General features: G+C 36.3%; 1 protein-coding gene across 1 annotated transcript in view; it reads left to right on the forward strand.

Moving 5' to 3' along the window:
• Nucleotides 1-38: 38 nt before the first annotated feature.
• MARK1 (microtubule affinity regulating kinase 1) overlaps nucleotides 39-16630 on the forward strand; it is a 194095-nt gene continuing 177503 nt past the window's right edge. The window contains exon 1 of the mRNA XM_044674753.1: nucleotides 39-104. Coding sequence (XP_044530688.1) covers nucleotides 54-104 — 51 coding nt within the window. The 5' untranslated portion in view covers nucleotides 39-53. The remainder of the gene's footprint in view (nucleotides 105-16630) is intronic.

Consider the following 16630-nt stretch of genomic DNA (forward strand, 5'->3'; position numbering starts at 1 on the left):
GGGCGGCTGAGACCCCGGAGCGACCCCGCGGCGGCCGCCGCCGCCCGCACAAAATGTCTGCCCGGACGCCATTGCCGACCGTGAACGAGCGGGACACGGAGAATGTGAGTAAAGCTGCACGTTCCCCCCCGGAGGCCGCGCCCGCCGCGCCTCCTCCCGCCACCGGGCCGGGCCCGGCCCAGCCTGCTGAAGCCCAGAGCCCCGCTTCCTCATCCCCTCCTCATACCACCTTGGCTGGAGTGGGAAGTCGGGGGTTGGAGGCAGAGAGGTCAGAGTGGGGGTGCCTGTCCCCTCCCCTATCTGGGCTGGGGGCCGATCCACGGTGTTAATTGAGTGGTGGAGGAGGCGATGGAAGTGAGGAGGGGGGAAGGAGGAGGAGGCGGAGGCGGCAGCAGCGGCGGTGGCGATGGCAGACTCGTCTCCCCAGAAGAAGCAGCACCGAGGCCGGCTTTATTTATGCCTCTGCATCTGATCCACGAGCTTCGGCTTTGCCTTGGCACACCCCATTGCTGCTCTTCTCTTTCTGGCGCTCCCCCATCCTTTCCTTTGGGACCCTCTTCGCTCTTCATCCTTCCCCACTTCAGCTCTCCATGACTCTGCTTTTTGTAATGTTGTATTCTTACTTTTTCATTCGGGGTAGCGAAGAAGAAGAGTCAAGCCAAGGAGGAGAAAGGTGGAGGGGGAAGTGTGTGTATCTGTGCGTTTGTGTTTACCTTAGTATGAGGCTATTGGGATGAAATTAGCAGAATTTAAAAAACCCCAGCTTCTCTAGCTTTGGGATAGGGCAGAATGTTTTAAAGCCTTATAAAGACAACAGCGCTTTCTTTTCATCAAGTTGGTAGTGATGATTCTAAGCAGGTTTTACTTTAAATATCTCTCTTCCTCTGGTATGTCACAAGGGTGCGGGTCAGTGAGGGGAAGGGTTTTCAGTTGTCACTGCTATGCCTTTGAACAAATAGTCCTCCAGAGTATTTATGAAGATGGAGCCTTCTTTAAGCATTTACATTTCTAAACTACCCAGAGAATTATGTTAAATAGTAATGTCCCTTTGAAAAAAAAGTTGCTTCTAAAGGTTTTGATCTGAAAAAAAGAAAAAAACCAAAAAAACGAATTATGGCATTCAATTGGGACTTTTCCTTGATTCTTTGCCTGTTTTGGGGGAATATAAATTAAAATCTTGCCTGTTTTCTAGAGTCGTTGATAGTCTAGTTAACTAGTTGGTACTTCAGCTCTTAAGTTAGGGACAAAAGATATGAGAGAGATTGAAGTTAATTCTTGAGGCACTTGGGTAGAATTATAGATTTTAGTGCCTGTGCGTTTGGAGTACATAAACGTTAAGATGGAGACATTTCAATTGTAAAATAAAACTAAGAAGTAGCAGTAGTAACTGTAGTCTCAGGAATTTTTGTTCTTACTTAAAATCTGTGAGTTTTAGGTAACAAAGATATAGAGCAACTGATTTTTTAAAAAAATTGCATCATTGGCGGTTTTGTTTTTATATGATGGGTAGTCAGTTTGAATGAAAGTAAGCCATAAGAGTAAAGGGGGGGAAAAGGTAAAAAATATGATATGCTTTTTTTAGTAGTCTTCATTTTTTAGTAGTCTTCATAGATGCTACTTGTAAAAAGCAAAGTGGCATTGCTCTTCCCCTTTATTTATGTTTGTGAATGAAAGGTGGTAAGACAGAGGAATAGTTTATTTTTGTCTGTTAATTTTCTTTCAAGGATAATGATTTTCTCAGTATTTGAGCACATTTATTTTCCTTGTTTGTTGAAAGAATCAATATTGTGTGTCTACACTTGTTGGGAAACAGACTAGTATAGAATTGTGTACCAAAGAATTAGTACAGAATACATTATGTATAAAGGCAATATATGCTTATTTAAATTAAGCAAGAATTATGCTAATTGTATGAATACAAGTTTTCTGTCAAAAGCACATTTATTAGGACTTTTGTTAAGTAAGCATTTTGGTAGGTGCTAGGGGCCAAAAAGCTAAAATGAAACAGTTTCTGCCCTCAGGGAGCTCACTTTCTTAGAGGAAGACATCTTTGCAAACGTATAGATGTAGACAAAGCATATATAAAACAACTTTAGATGGGAGGGTTGTAGCAGCTAGAGAACCTGGAGAGGTCTGATGTTAAAAGTGGTTCTTGAACTTTTGTTTGGAAGGAAAACTAGGGATTGCAAAAGGCAAAGGTGAGGAGACTGAATATTGTTGGCAGAGGGGATAACTACTGCAAAGGCAAGGACAAAGGAGATGAAAATTGTTTTCATACATAATATTTGAGGAATCATACAGAGTTTGTAGAGTACCTGGAGTGGGGAGTAAAATGTAAAAAAAATCTAGAAAGATTTCTAGTTAAAAGTACCTACCCAAAAATACTCACTTAAATTAATATAGTTGAATATTGTCTATGAATATTTTTTTCTTTTCTGATCTAGGGCCTATAGTCTTTATTCTAGATACAATTGGTTTTCTTTTTTTTTAATGAATTTTCTAGCGCCTATCTCCTTATTACCATTTATTTACAAGAAGAAATCTAGGTGGTATAATGAATGGAGCCCTGGTGTTGGAGTGAACCTGAGTTCAGATTCTGTCTTTGATACTAATTGATTAACCCTGGGCAAATCAATTTAACCTTTCTCTGTCTGACTTTCCTCATCTGAAAAATGGGGGTAATAATAGCATCTACTTCCCAAGTTTGTTGTGAAGATAAATCAAATTACACATTCACAATATGTTCATATAATACAAAAATGAAGCATATGCTATGCTTATTTCAGTAATCTCAGTTGTTAATAGAGGTCAGTTGTAGAGGGGCATGCAAACTTAAAAACATTTATTATTAATAAGTATTAATAATTATTATTATTTACTTTGTATATATTTTAAATTCCCTTATATGTGTATCAAGTTGTTTCCCCATAGAATGTAAGGTGCTTGACAACAGTTCTGTTTCTTTTTTTGGTTTTGTATCCCCAGTGATTAGCAGATTGCAGACTTAATAAATACCTGTCAGTTAATTAATTCTTAACCTTCAAGTAACTTAAAATTTAGATGTGAAGAAGATAAGGCCAATACAACAAAACAATTAGCATTCAATATCAGAATATATAATTAAGTACTTAAACTATGGTAAGATAGAATGTGAAAAGCATTAATGAAGATTGTTAAATGAACTTCGCTATTTTTTCCATCCCTTAATAATATGATATTAAATGATAGTAAACACAGTTTATTCTTACTTATCTAATTAGTGAGCTGGAATAGCAAGCTAATTTGATATATATTATTGATATAGTTAATATATTAATATTGGCATAAGTAATCAAACTTGCTTTTCAATACTAGATATTTACATGAAATCAAGTATTTTTCAAAATAGTTGGGAGAAATCTTCCCACAATATGAACAAACATTAAAAGAAAACCATCTTCTTCATACCATGTGAAGACTAAGGTCAGTAACTATTTTATTCAGTGTTTGAAGATGAAAATGATTAAGATACTCAGACTTTTGGCATCATTCTCAACATAAAAAATTACTCTTTTAGATATATGTGTATGAAAAATTTTCAATATGCATCCTTATGAACCTAAGAAGGTTGAGAATTTTTTTCTCTTTGGGTATACAGTGTGTATTCTTTTCAGTGAATATTTATTTTCATTTTAGGGCCTATGTGCATATTTGTTCTAATATTCTTTGAATGATTAAGAACAGTTATGCTATGACTGACTGATTTCTCAATTAGTGAAAACTAATACTGAGTAAATTTTTAAAAAAGTTGCATTTAATAGCTTTGTAAAATATTTTTTAACAAATAATTTTTTTGACGAGTATTTATAAGATTTATTTTTTTACTGTTTGTCAGGTCACAGTTGAACAATTGTAATCACAACTCATAGTACTAGTAAAATTGCATGTTGATAGTTTAAGATAAAAAACTTTGAAGTCACTTTAAAAACTGAATAATGTGCATTTTATAGAGCTGAGATACACAGACATTTTTTAATATGGCCAAGACAAGAAAAACTGTGACGGCGATATTTTGGGAGCAGCTTTAAAACTTAAAATTGTATTGGGTTCCTAGAGAATTTTAGCTAGCATATAGCCATCAATAATTGCTCTTAGGAACTTATTACTGAGTTATCAAGGGAATGAGGAGGCTATTTATTTAATAGTACATGTGTGATGTGTTAGAGAATTTTACAGTAGCAGTATTTCCTGTGTCACCCATGGACTCCCAATCCTCCTCTCTGTTCACTGCTATACTGCCTAAATTATTTTAAAGAACATTTTTAAATGTTCTAGGCTATTTTGTTATAGAAGTAGACAACATGCTATGCTAATTCCCATCCATACTTCTGTTTGAGCTATTCTTCACCCAGCTTTCCCTCTGAAACTCTTGTGCAGCTCATACCCTTACTTTAAGATTTAGCTCTATTATCACCTCCTCCCCCAAACCTTCATCAATAAGCTTTAAATTAAATGCTGAATGTCTAGGCACTGGGTGTGCAAAACTAAAACTAAGATGATTTTCTCAAGATGCTTATAATCCTTCCATGAGCAATATGTATATGCATACATACAAATATACACATACACACATGTATATATATACAAAATAGTTTCCAGATCATTTTGGGCAGAAGGTACTAGTAGCTGGTAGTGAGTTGGAATATGAATTGGGGTGATTGGATCAATAAAATGTTTCCATAATACCCCCTTTTGAATCTTCTATCGTGGCTACCTTGTTGTAATAAGGGGAATAGACCTCCCCCTTCTTAATTTCTCTCTTTATTTCGTTAGAACATTTTTAGTTTGGAATCTTGGCAGATAATTTGTAGATTTAAGCTATAATTTTTGTATGTGTCTATAATTTGCAAGAGATTTGCTTTGATTTTGCTATCAAATTTGACTATCCTGAAAAATATTTGACAAATTGGGAGAATATTATGGGAGGTGCCAGTTAGTAAAAATATCAGTTTAATTAAGTTCTAATTTATAGTGGAATACAGTACTAAACATGAATCACTATGGTAATTGGTAATCAGGTTTAGACCAAGCAAGTAATAAATAGGCAAATCTAAAGTTACTAAGTTACCCAATGAATCACATTTGGGAGCATAGAGCCCAGCTTGGGGGCCGTCAAAAGATAATGAAGCCAAGTATGTATTTTGTTATAGGAAAAGTTAAGATGTGTAAGTTTGCAGAATGGATTGGGCAAAAGACCTAAGAGAGTGGTATCCCAGGCCACCTAAATTACTTCTTATGCCCCAATGCCTTTTGAAGATGGTTTTTCTCATTATGCTTTTAGTATAATTTTATTTGCTGTGTATGATAGTGGTAACTTTAGATTTCAGTAACTGTATCTTTTAACTTGATTACTTTGAACAAGTACTTTCTAGTTTTACTGTTTCCCCTTTTCTAGAATCATGAAAGTAGAAAGGAGTCCTAGGCTAAGAATGTGGTTGTATCACTACAAAATTGTAAGATCTTAGGAAAGTCAGTATATTTTTTCCCCTTGAAAAAATAGATTTGTTCAGTTTCATAAGGCACATCGATCCTTTTGCTTCCTTAGCATTTTATTATTTCTCATTTTGTCACTGACAATCACTTCTTTTGTCACTTTATTCAGTAATAGCTCTATAAAGGAAGTGTTCAAATAACATCTTTTTTTTTTGTTCAAAAACTTTACTAAGAGTTTAAAAAAGCAAAACTGAGATAGCAAGCATTTTATATATATTATCTTATTTGTGCCTGAAAACCATGTGAAGTGTTTATTTAGATATTATTATGCCTGATTATATATATATATATGTATATATGTATGTATGCATATATATACATATATATATATATACATACAGGATCAGCTAAGCTAAGTGACTTGTTCATAGTTTGTCACTTATATAATATTAGTTAAGTGCCTCTTGTTTGCTAGATGCTGGATCCAAAGGAAGACAAAAACAAACACATATTGACAAACAAGTCCCTGCTTTCTGGGAGTTCATGGTCTAATTAGGTAGACAACTTGCAAACAACTATGTACAAATAAGATATAGAAAGGATAAATTGAAGGTAATCTCAGAGGGAATCTCAGATTAAAGTAGACTAGAAAAGACCTTTTAAAGAAACTGAGACTTAATCTAAGATTTGAAAGAAATCAGGGTAGTCAGGTGGTAAAGAGATAAGAGAGTTTCTAGACATGAGGACAACCAGTGAAAACACTCTTGGTAGGGAATTGGAGTGTTGTGTGTGAGGAACAGCAAAGAGAGATCATTGACACTTGTTCCCACAGTATATAAAAGGTAATAAGGTATAAGAAAATTGAAAAATTGGAAGAGGCCAGGTTATGAAGGTCTTTGAATGCCTAAATAAAGGATTTATATTTGATTCTAGAGGCAAAAGAAAGACACTGGAGTTGACTGAATAAGGAGATCATATGCTTTAGGAAGATAAATTTGTCAGCTCAGCAGAGGATAGATTGGAGTGGTCATACAGTTATTTCTAAGGCTTAGAGGTGGTCATCCTGTTTCTTTAAGACCAACACTTTGTGCATAAGCCCAACAACTAGGATGCTCCAAAAGGGGAAAAAATATGAAAAAACTAAATTATATATGAAATAAATTATAAAATAGGGCACTCAGTGTTGAGGCTGAGAGATAGCATGGTCTAGTGGACAGAGGACTGGCCAGCCTTTGGATAACCCAGGCAAGTTACTGATTGACATCAATAGAGGGACTTTTTAAAAAAAGACAAAACAAAACAAAAACACACTGAGTCTATCATAAGATTATTCAAATGGGAAGGAACCTTAGACACAGTTGAGTCTTTCTCATTTTAATGATAAGGAAACTGAAAACCAGAGAGGTAGTAACTTGGTCGGCATAACCTAATAATTTAGTGGCAGAAGCAGAACTGGAACCCAGGCCTTCTGATGCCTTATGCTGCTTTAATTTACTCCTCTTTTTTTTCAGGAGTCATTTGAGCACTAAGAAGCATCATTGGATCAATATCATTAGTCCATCTTTATCTTTTCTATTGTTTTAATGCATCATAACTGAGTAAAATTTCCTACAGTGTTGACAGTTATAAGAACCCATTTATATGGGTACATATGTGGGTGTGATTTATATATAAATATGTTCATATACTATAATGTGCTTTGCATGTAGTACTTGAAATGTGTTATATATAGCTATATATAAATTAAGTATATATATACACATATATACACATATATATATATATGAATTTATATATATTGTCCTGATCATCCATTTGACGAGAAGCTTATCCTTCCTTTTCTAGGTAAAGTTCCTTAGTTTTCCCAGGTGGGAGAAAAAAAGAGGAAAATGAATGAACACATCTGCCTGTTACCCTCAAGTGATGTAAGCTACAGGTCTCAGTAGAGGCCTGTAATCCAAGCCTTCCCTTGAAAAAGAGAAAGTATTCTTCTACCTTCCTAAAGTCTGTTAGTAATTACCAGGTAGATAGTACTATCATCAGTATAACAAGTTCCTCCATCTAAACCAACTTTGTTTTGCAGGAACCACGTTTTCAGAAGATTCCTTAATTAAAACCTTAATTCTGGAGCATCCATAGTACATAGAGTACTAGGCCTAGAATCAAGAGGACCTGGGTTCAAATCTAATCACAGACACTAGCAGTGTGGCCTTGGGCAAGTCCCTTAACCCCAATTTTGCCTAGCTCTTGCTGTTCTTCTCTTAGAATTGCTAGTAAGACAGAAGGTAAGGGTTTTAAAAAACAAACAGCTCCTCCCCTCCATGATTCATTATTGAATCATGTTTTAAATAAATAGATCTTAAGTTCTTTGAGTATAGGAACCATATTGATATTCTCTCCCCTCCCCCCCTTCTATAACATCATTTGGTAGGGATGTTGGATATTGAATAAATGCTTATTTCATATATTTATTTAATGAAACTAAACCAAACTTAAAGGACTGTTGTGATAATTCTATTAAAATATGAAAAACGGGCCTTTAAAAGCCTTTATATTTGAAGTGAAACATTTAAAAAATAACCATTTTCTTATGACCTTCTTAAGTGTTCTATTTTCTATATGAAATTTTGAGGAAAAATTTCAATTTCCTCCTAGATTTATTTGTGTTTTTATCAGACTTATTTCAAAGTGTTGACATCACCATTAATAATATGATTATCACAATGAAGAGTCTTATTTTGGAATATCAGATAACAAATTAAAGAAAAAATTGACTTTCATTTTTAAACTACATCTTTATTTAGAAATCAAAAGACAAACAAAACATATTTAAATAGAATCTAGTAATTGAAAGATCAGATTCCCAATACTTTGTATATTGAGACTGTTAGAAGATTTCGTATCTGTTTATAAGCATGGGGAGCTGGAGGCCTTGAAGAAAATTAAAAAATATAATTTGTACACAATTAAGACAAGCATAGTATTAAAATTACTTTGAAGTTTGTATAGTTTATTTTTTGATAGGGACTTACTCTTCGTTAAAGTTATACCCTCAGTTAAACTTTTAAAATGTAATATTCAATAATTTGACCACCAAAAATATTATTTAATGCTATACTTTTAGTAAAGCACCAAATGTGACCTTTGGAAAATATTTATATAATCTTTATCCATAATGATTCACCTGTTGGTTTAGGACTATGATGACAAACCTGTGGCACATGTGCCAGAGATGGCACGCATAGACCTCTTTGTGGGCACACATGTCAAGGACTCAGTATCCCCTCCCTGTAGCACAGAGTTCACTTAACTAGAAAGTCCAAGGAAGGCACAGCTAGGCTGCTTCACTCCCCTTCTCCCCAGTAGGTGATAGTAAGCAGGTCTCTTCTAGACAGCATTCCTTGCAGGACCAGATTGCCCCACCCCACCCAGAATACAGTGGCCTCTTCATTACCTTTGGCCTGAGTGAGTCAGCAACAACTAATGTCTTTACTATCAGAAAGAAACAGTGTCTTTACTCTACAAGATATTTTGGGGATTTGGGGATGTGTCTTTTGACTTTGTACTTTAAAAATGTTCAAAACTGTAGTACACTGATTTAGGAATAAGTTTTATGAACCAGAGGATAGTCTGTTCAGTTTTCATTCAAAAGGATCCTTTCTTTGCCTGAGGGAAAAATAGTGGCTTATCAGAGGTAGTGGATCTTCCAATAAGCCTAGCATCCTGATTAAAACCTGGCTTCAACCCATGGCCATTTGCTAAAAAAAAGGTTCATTTGGAGGATATTTCTGGAAGGCTGGAATGTGATGAGGTGAATGTGTCAGGATGATGTTATTTAACCCGAGAGTTACATTTTCCTATAAATAAGGGATTTTCCTGTAAACTGGGACATTTTTTGCTCCCACTCCCCTTTTCTCTCTTTCTCAATAAAGTGATGCATTTGAAATGGCTTCCAGTTTCTTGAATAGGAAGGTGTTCTTTGAAGTTTCAAGGTCCCCTCAATTTCCACTTTGGAGAGAACCTATGTTTGAGGGGATTATAGCTCACATAACTAGAGGGGAACAGAGTAGAGTGCTTAAGCCCCTTGCCTCCCCCTCTCCCCAAGTCTGACTATATCACCCACTTCCCCTCCCCAGTGGGAATGCTTCCTCCCAATCCTGGGTGGAATAAGGTGGGAAAAGCAGTGTGAGCCCAGAACTCAGTGGGAGGAGAGGCACAGAATCTGGTTTCTTGGTGGGGGGCATGAGCATGGGCACATCATTTGGTCTGGGGATGGTGGGGGTGGTGGGGCCTGGCACTCAGTCTCCAAAGTGTTGCCAATCTCTGGTTTAGGATAATAGATTTAGAGCTGGAAATGTCCCTAGAGGTCTTTTAGTCCAACTTTCTCATTTTAAGGAGACAAAATAAGCCATGCCACTACCGGATTTGTACTTCAAAGAGATAATAAGGAAAAATACTTGTACAAAAATATTTATAGCTGTGCTCTTTGTGGTGGCAAAAAATTGGAAAATGAAGGGGTGTCCATCAATTGGGGAATGGCTGAACAAATTGTGGTATCTGATGGTGATGGAATACTATTGTGATCAAAGGAATAATAAATTGGAGGAATTCCATGTGAACTGAAACGACCTCCAGGAATTGATGCAGAGTGAAAGGAGCAGAATCAGGAGAAGAACCAGGAGAACATTATTCACAGAGACAGATACACTGTGGCACAATCAAATAGTAAAAGACTTTTCTACTAGCAACAATGCAATGATCCAGGACAATGCAGAGGAACTTATGAGAAAGAACTCTATCCACATCCAGAGAAAGAACTGTAGGAGCAGAAACACAAAAGAAAAACATGATTGATCACATAGTTCGACAGGGATATGATTGGGGTTTTGGTGTTAAAAGATCACTTGATTGCAAATATGAACAACATGGAGATAGGTTTTGAAAATGATACATATATAATCCAGTGGAACTGCTTGTCAGCTTCACGAGGGGGTAGGGAAGGGGGTGGGGGAAATCATGAATCATGTAACCATGCTAAATAAATAAATTAAAAAAAAAGAGAGACAAAGAACTGAGACTCAAAACATAAATAACTTGTCTATATTTATACAAGTAGCAGAGCCTTGATTTGAACTGAGGATTTGATATAGAATTTTGATTTCATATCTTACAATCTTTCCACTGCACCATGCTGTCTTTCATTGACATTTTAATTTTCATATAAGTGAGTTTGAGAATCTTAAAATATAAAAGTATCTTTTGATGATGCCAGCTGAGATTTAAAAAACTTTTTCAGAGGATAAAAATATTTTTAAAGTTACAGACATTATCTCTTTTTATCCACATTTCAGCCTTAAAAGATAGATGCAAGAGCTCATTTTACAAATAAGAAAATTAAGATTCATCTTCCTGTATTTCTTCTCCCTTTCACAGTCAAACACTGAGAAAAAGCTATCTATTATACTCGACTCTTTTTCCTCTCCTCTCCTTCAGTCCTTGAAATCTGACTAATGATAGTCATCATTCTATTGGAACTGTTCTTAATAAAGTAGCCATTGATCTCTTTTTAATAGTTTTTTTTTAACCCTTGTACTTCGGTGTATTGTCTCATAGGTGGAAGATTGGTAAGGGTGGGCAATGGGGGTCAAGTGACTTGCCCAGGGTCACACAGCTGGGAAGTGGCTGAGGCCGGGTTTGAACCTAGGACCTCCTGTCTCTAGGCCTGACTTTCACTCCACTGAGCTACCCAGCTGCCCCTAATAGTTTTTTTTTTTAATTAACAAACTAATTTTTTTTCCTCTCATACTCATCCCCTCCCTCCATAGGAAAAAAAAGGAAAACAAAACTTGCATAACAAATATTTGTAGTCAAGTAAAACACATTTCTGTGTTGATCATTTCAAAATATAGTTCTTATTCTTTACCTTAAGTATAGCAGGATAGGTGGCATGTTTTATCTGGGTCCTTTGGTGTTGTGGGTGGTCATTGTTCAGAGTTCTTTCAAAGTTATTTGTCTTTACAGGTTTGGTGTTATTTAATTGTTCTGGTTCTGTTCATTTCCCTCTTTATCAGTTCATACAAGCTTTCCCAGGTTTCTCATTTTCTCATATCTCAATAGTATATCATTGCATTGAAATGCCATAATTTGTTCAGTCATTCCTTAATTAAGGGATATTTTCTTAATTTTTAGAGCTTTAAATCATAAAAAGAGCTGTTGAGGGGCAGGGTATGGTTTTTTTTTTTATTTGTGTGTTTGTATATATGAAAACTTTTCTTCCTTTTTGAACTCTTTAAGGGTATAGGCAAAATTGTGGTATTCCTGGGTCAAAGGGTAAGCACTCCTAATAATCTCTTAGTAGATAAATCCATTGACCTTTCTTCAGTTGTAGCACTGATACTGTTGACAATCCTCTTTTGATTTTTCATTTCTATCCTTTTGATTCTCTTCTTGTCTTGACTACTACTATTATTCTCTTTTGCTAGATCATAATCCATCTGCTTATCCCTTGACTGTGGGTATATACTCCAAGGCTCTTTCTCCCCGCACCCACTCTACACCTTCTCTCTCTTCATCTTTTACAACTTTTGGCCAAGTATTTCATAAAGTACCCATCAAGGAGCCATGCAAATCCTAGGCAGGTTACTTCATCTGACTGTACCTTATAGTTTCCTTGTCTATAAAATGAGAGCATTGGACTCCATGCTAAAATTCTTTCTGTTTTAAATCTAGTTCTGTGATCCTAGGTCATTTCTCCTCTGGGCCTTAGTTTCCTTCTCTGTTAAGTGAGGGATTTGGATGTGATGATCTCTAAGCTTCTCCCAGCCATACTCATCCTTTGATTCTATGACTGTCCATCTAAGTTGGCCTGTGAGCTGTTATTTTCATTTTACATTCTATCTCCTTCCTCCATGCCTTTGCATAGATGTTCTGTGATCCTCGAATGTTTGTTTCTCCCAAGAGACTGAAGTACTGTTAGAATTCCTAGCTCTTTGTGCAGTTCATTTCAGGGACTACTTCCCATGTGAATTACTCCTCCAACTCATCTAAACCCACCATTCTTTATACCACCATTCTCTCAGTCACCCAGTCTCCCATTTCTTACTTTTCTTTAACCTCTTTTCTCAGAATAATAATAAGAATCTACACTATGTCTTTTTCATGTATCTTGTCTATGTGCTAGTTGTCTCCATTATTCAAATACAAGCTCTTATTTCTAGCTACTTGGATTAATATTTTTCTTTTTTTAAAACATTTATTAATATTTATTTTTTAGAAAAGTTAACATGGTTACATAATTCATGCTCTTTCCCCTTCACCCCCTCCCTTGAGCTCCCCCCCACCTTGGCTGATGCCTATTTTCACTGGTTTTAACTTGTGTCATTGATCAAGACCTATTTCCAAATTGTTGATAGTTGCATTGGTGTGGTAGTTTTGAGTCTACATCCCCAATCATGTCAGCCTCAACCCATGTGTTCAAGCAGTTGTTTTTCTTCTGTTTCCACTCCTGTAGTTCTTCCTCTGAATGAGGGTAGTGTTCTTTTCCATAAATCCCTCAGAATTGTCCTGGGTCATTGCATTGCTGCTAGTACAGAAGTCCATTACATTCTATTTTACCACAGTGTTAATATTTTTCTTATAAAACAAGCTATATCTATTTCCCTCTTCCCCTTTCCAATCCTTTGTGCAGAAATAATCTTTCTTTTGTATAAATTTTAATATATTAGTCCTTTGCCCAGAAATATTCATTGGCTTTCCGTTACCTATTGAATAAAATATCTTCACTTCTTGGCCTCATGTAGCATTTTGTTTTGTATTTCTCTAATGCATTTGTCATGTGTTGTAGTTATTGTGTATTTCACTTTACTATCCAGTGAACTCCATAAGGATAGGTATGGAACACTGTAAAAAATACTAGATTCATAATCAAAGGACTGAAGTTTGAAGTCTGACTCATACATTGGAAAGAACTCTTGTTTAGGAGTCTGAGAATCTTATTAAAACCCTGTCTCTGGGGCAGCTGGGTGACTCAGTGGATTGAGAGCCAGGCCTAGAGATGGGAGATCCTAGGTTCAAATCTGGCCTCAGAAATTTCCCAGCTGTATGACTCTGGGCAAGTGACTTGACCCCCCCATTGCCTAGCCCTTACTGCTATTTTGCCTTGGAGCCAATACACAGTATTGACTCTAAGACAGAAGGTAAGGGTTTATTTAAAAAACCAAAAAACAAAAACCCTCTCTCTGATATTGTCCTACCTATGTGACCATGGGCAAGTCATTTAACCTTCCTCTTTGAAAAAATGGGGGAGTTCAATTCCATGACCTTTAAGGTTCCTTCTAGCCCTAAATCTCTGACTTTATAATATATCTTGTTTAAATGTTGTCACTAGCCCACTGCCTACTATCTTCACACTTGGTGATAAATTTGTTGAATAAATGAATCAGCTTTAAAAAAATTAAAATTTCTAAATAATATTATGATAAACAAGGCAGCCAATTCTTTTGTTAGGAATTATGAGAAATTTGTTTTTTTCTAGATATATCCTCACAAAAAAGAGGCATTTTTAATTTTATCTATTTCTAAAAATGATACTTAATGGTCATGTACATCATCTTTCCTCTTTTTTCTAAGTGTACTTATTTGGTTGCCTCTTGAAGGGAAGTTTATTTTATCTTATCCAGTGTTAAGAACAATTTAATTTTGAAATATATATTCCACTACCATTTCAAGGTAGTAATAGAACAGTTATAGCCTGCTTGGATATGCAGACAGGTAGTCAGAGGTTGTGACCTGATCCAACTAGTATTTAGCAGTAGTGATCAAAATGGGAGAAATAGAATAAAGCTACTAAAATGCAGTATTTCTGGGAAGATGGCAGCTCAGACGGAGTGAATCTTAAAAGCTCCGCACCCTTACACACCAAGATAGAAAACAATTCGCTTGAGAAGAAAGAGGACCAAATCTAATAATGGGACAGAGCAGGGGGAACCCTACTACAGCATAACTAAAGAGGTACACCAAGAAAAAGGCTTCAATTCTTGAACTGTCGGGTCTGAGGGCATAGAAGGGGAATCCAGGATGCCTCCCCCATGTGCTGTGCAGTCTCCAGCGGCCCAGGAAATCTCAGGGCAGGTGGACGCACCGGTCCAGAGAGAGGGCCTTGTTGGCACTGGACTCAGAGAGTTAAACACAGGCACTGGAGAGGTAACTGGAGGAGAAAAACCCTTGAAACACAGCAAAAATGCCCGGAAGATGGTGGCTTAGAGAGAGCCAAAACCCAGACCACAGACAGCTTGGCTTCCTCATACCAGGTAGAGAATGCAGGGCTTCAAGAGGAAAGAAAACCAGATCAAAGACAGGGGATAGCGCAGGGGGACCCCACTGCTGGAGAGCTCAGTTCAGTGAAAGACTCCTTGTCCCCCCATGGTTTTTTTGTTTTTGTTGTTGTTGTTGTTGTTGTGGTGGTGGTGGTGGTTGTGGTTGTGGTTGTGGTTGTGGTTATGGTTGGTTGGTTGGTTGGTTGGTTTTTCCCTCTTCTTGAGATTTTAGCTTCAGGGCAGATTAAGCAGTAAAAACAATCCAATCAATACAGGATTAATCCCAACAATTGGACAGACAAGAAGTCTTCAGAGGGCAGAGAAAGTAACTACAAACCTCCATTGCCAGCTGGGGGGAAAGAGCTTCCATCAAAGATAATTAAATACATCTGCTCAAACTAGCAGACCAAGGAAGGAAAAAAATATGAGTAAGCAACAGAAAAAGAGAAAAGAAATGACAATTGACAGCTTCTTTTAAGGAAGTGAAAAGAGAGCAAACGAAATAGAAATAGAAGAAGAGGAAGTAGTTCCAGCAAATTCAAAATTCAATTAACTTAATAACTTCAGGAACTCAAAAAGCAATCAAGAGAGGCAGAAGACAATTTTAAAAAGGAAATACATGAACTAAAACAAGAAAATAAAGTCTTAAAAGCCAGAATTGGCCAGCTTGAAAATGAAGCAAAGAAGGCAAAAGATGATCTACAAAGAAAATCAGACCAGAAGGAGAAGGATGACCAAAGAGCCAGGGATGAAATTCAGTCTTTAAAAAACAGAACTCAACAACTAGAAGCAAATGACTTCACAAGGCAGCAAGAATATATTAAACAAAATTTAAAAAATGAAAAATTTGAGGAGAATATGAAACACCTCATTTATTCAACCAAAGATCTGGAGAACAGAGCTAGAAGAGACAACTTAAGAATTATTGGTTTACCAGAATGTCATGATAAAAGAAAAAGTTTAGATAGCATCTTACAAGAAATTATCAGAGAACATTGCCCTGAAGTTCTTGAACAAGAGGGAAAAGTGGAAATTGAAAGAATCCACAGATCACCTCCTACATTTAATCCACAACTGACAACTTCCAGGAATATTATAGCCAAATTCAAAAACTACCAGACCAAGGTAAAAATGTTACAAGCTGCTAAAAAGAACTCATTCAGATATCAGGGAACCACATTTAGGATAACACAGGATCTGGCTGCATCTACATTGAAGGACCAGAAGGCATGGAACATTATATTCCAGGAAGCAAGAGAACTGGGTCTACAACCAAGAATCAACTATCCAGCAAAACTAACTATATTATTGCAGGGAAAAGTATGGTCATTCAATAAAATCGAGGACTTCCAAACATTCATCAAGAAAACACTGGACTTAAACAGAGAGTTTGCTGCCCAAACCCAGAACTCAAGAGAATCAACATAAGGTAATTAAGAGAATGCAGGGAGGAGAAAAAAATTCTTTTCTTTAAGGGACATAACAAGTTCAATCTATTTGTATCCCAAGAAGAAAAGAAGATATTGGCAAATGTTAAAAATTGTTATTACCAACAGGGTAACTAGAAGAAGTTTACATAGAGGGAACAGGGACAAACCGTATAGGATGAAATGTCAAGCGATGTGTGTGTGTGTGTGTGTGTGTGTGTGTGTGTGTGTGTATGTAGGTATAAATATATACCAAACTGGGGGCAGGGGAGGAAGAATATAATAATAAGAAAAATAGGAAAACAAACAAAAAGGAATAAATTTATATTCCATAAAGAAGCTCGTGGGACCAACAGGGAAAAGTAACAATACACTGTAAGGGTAAAGAGGTTATAGAGAGGAAATATTCAATACTTA

The sequence above is a fragment of the Gracilinanus agilis genome, chromosome 4 (assembly GCF_016433145.1).
Source record: "Gracilinanus agilis isolate LMUSP501 chromosome 4, AgileGrace, whole genome shotgun sequence".
Lineage (NCBI taxonomy): Eukaryota > Metazoa > Chordata > Mammalia > Didelphimorphia > Didelphidae > Gracilinanus > Gracilinanus agilis.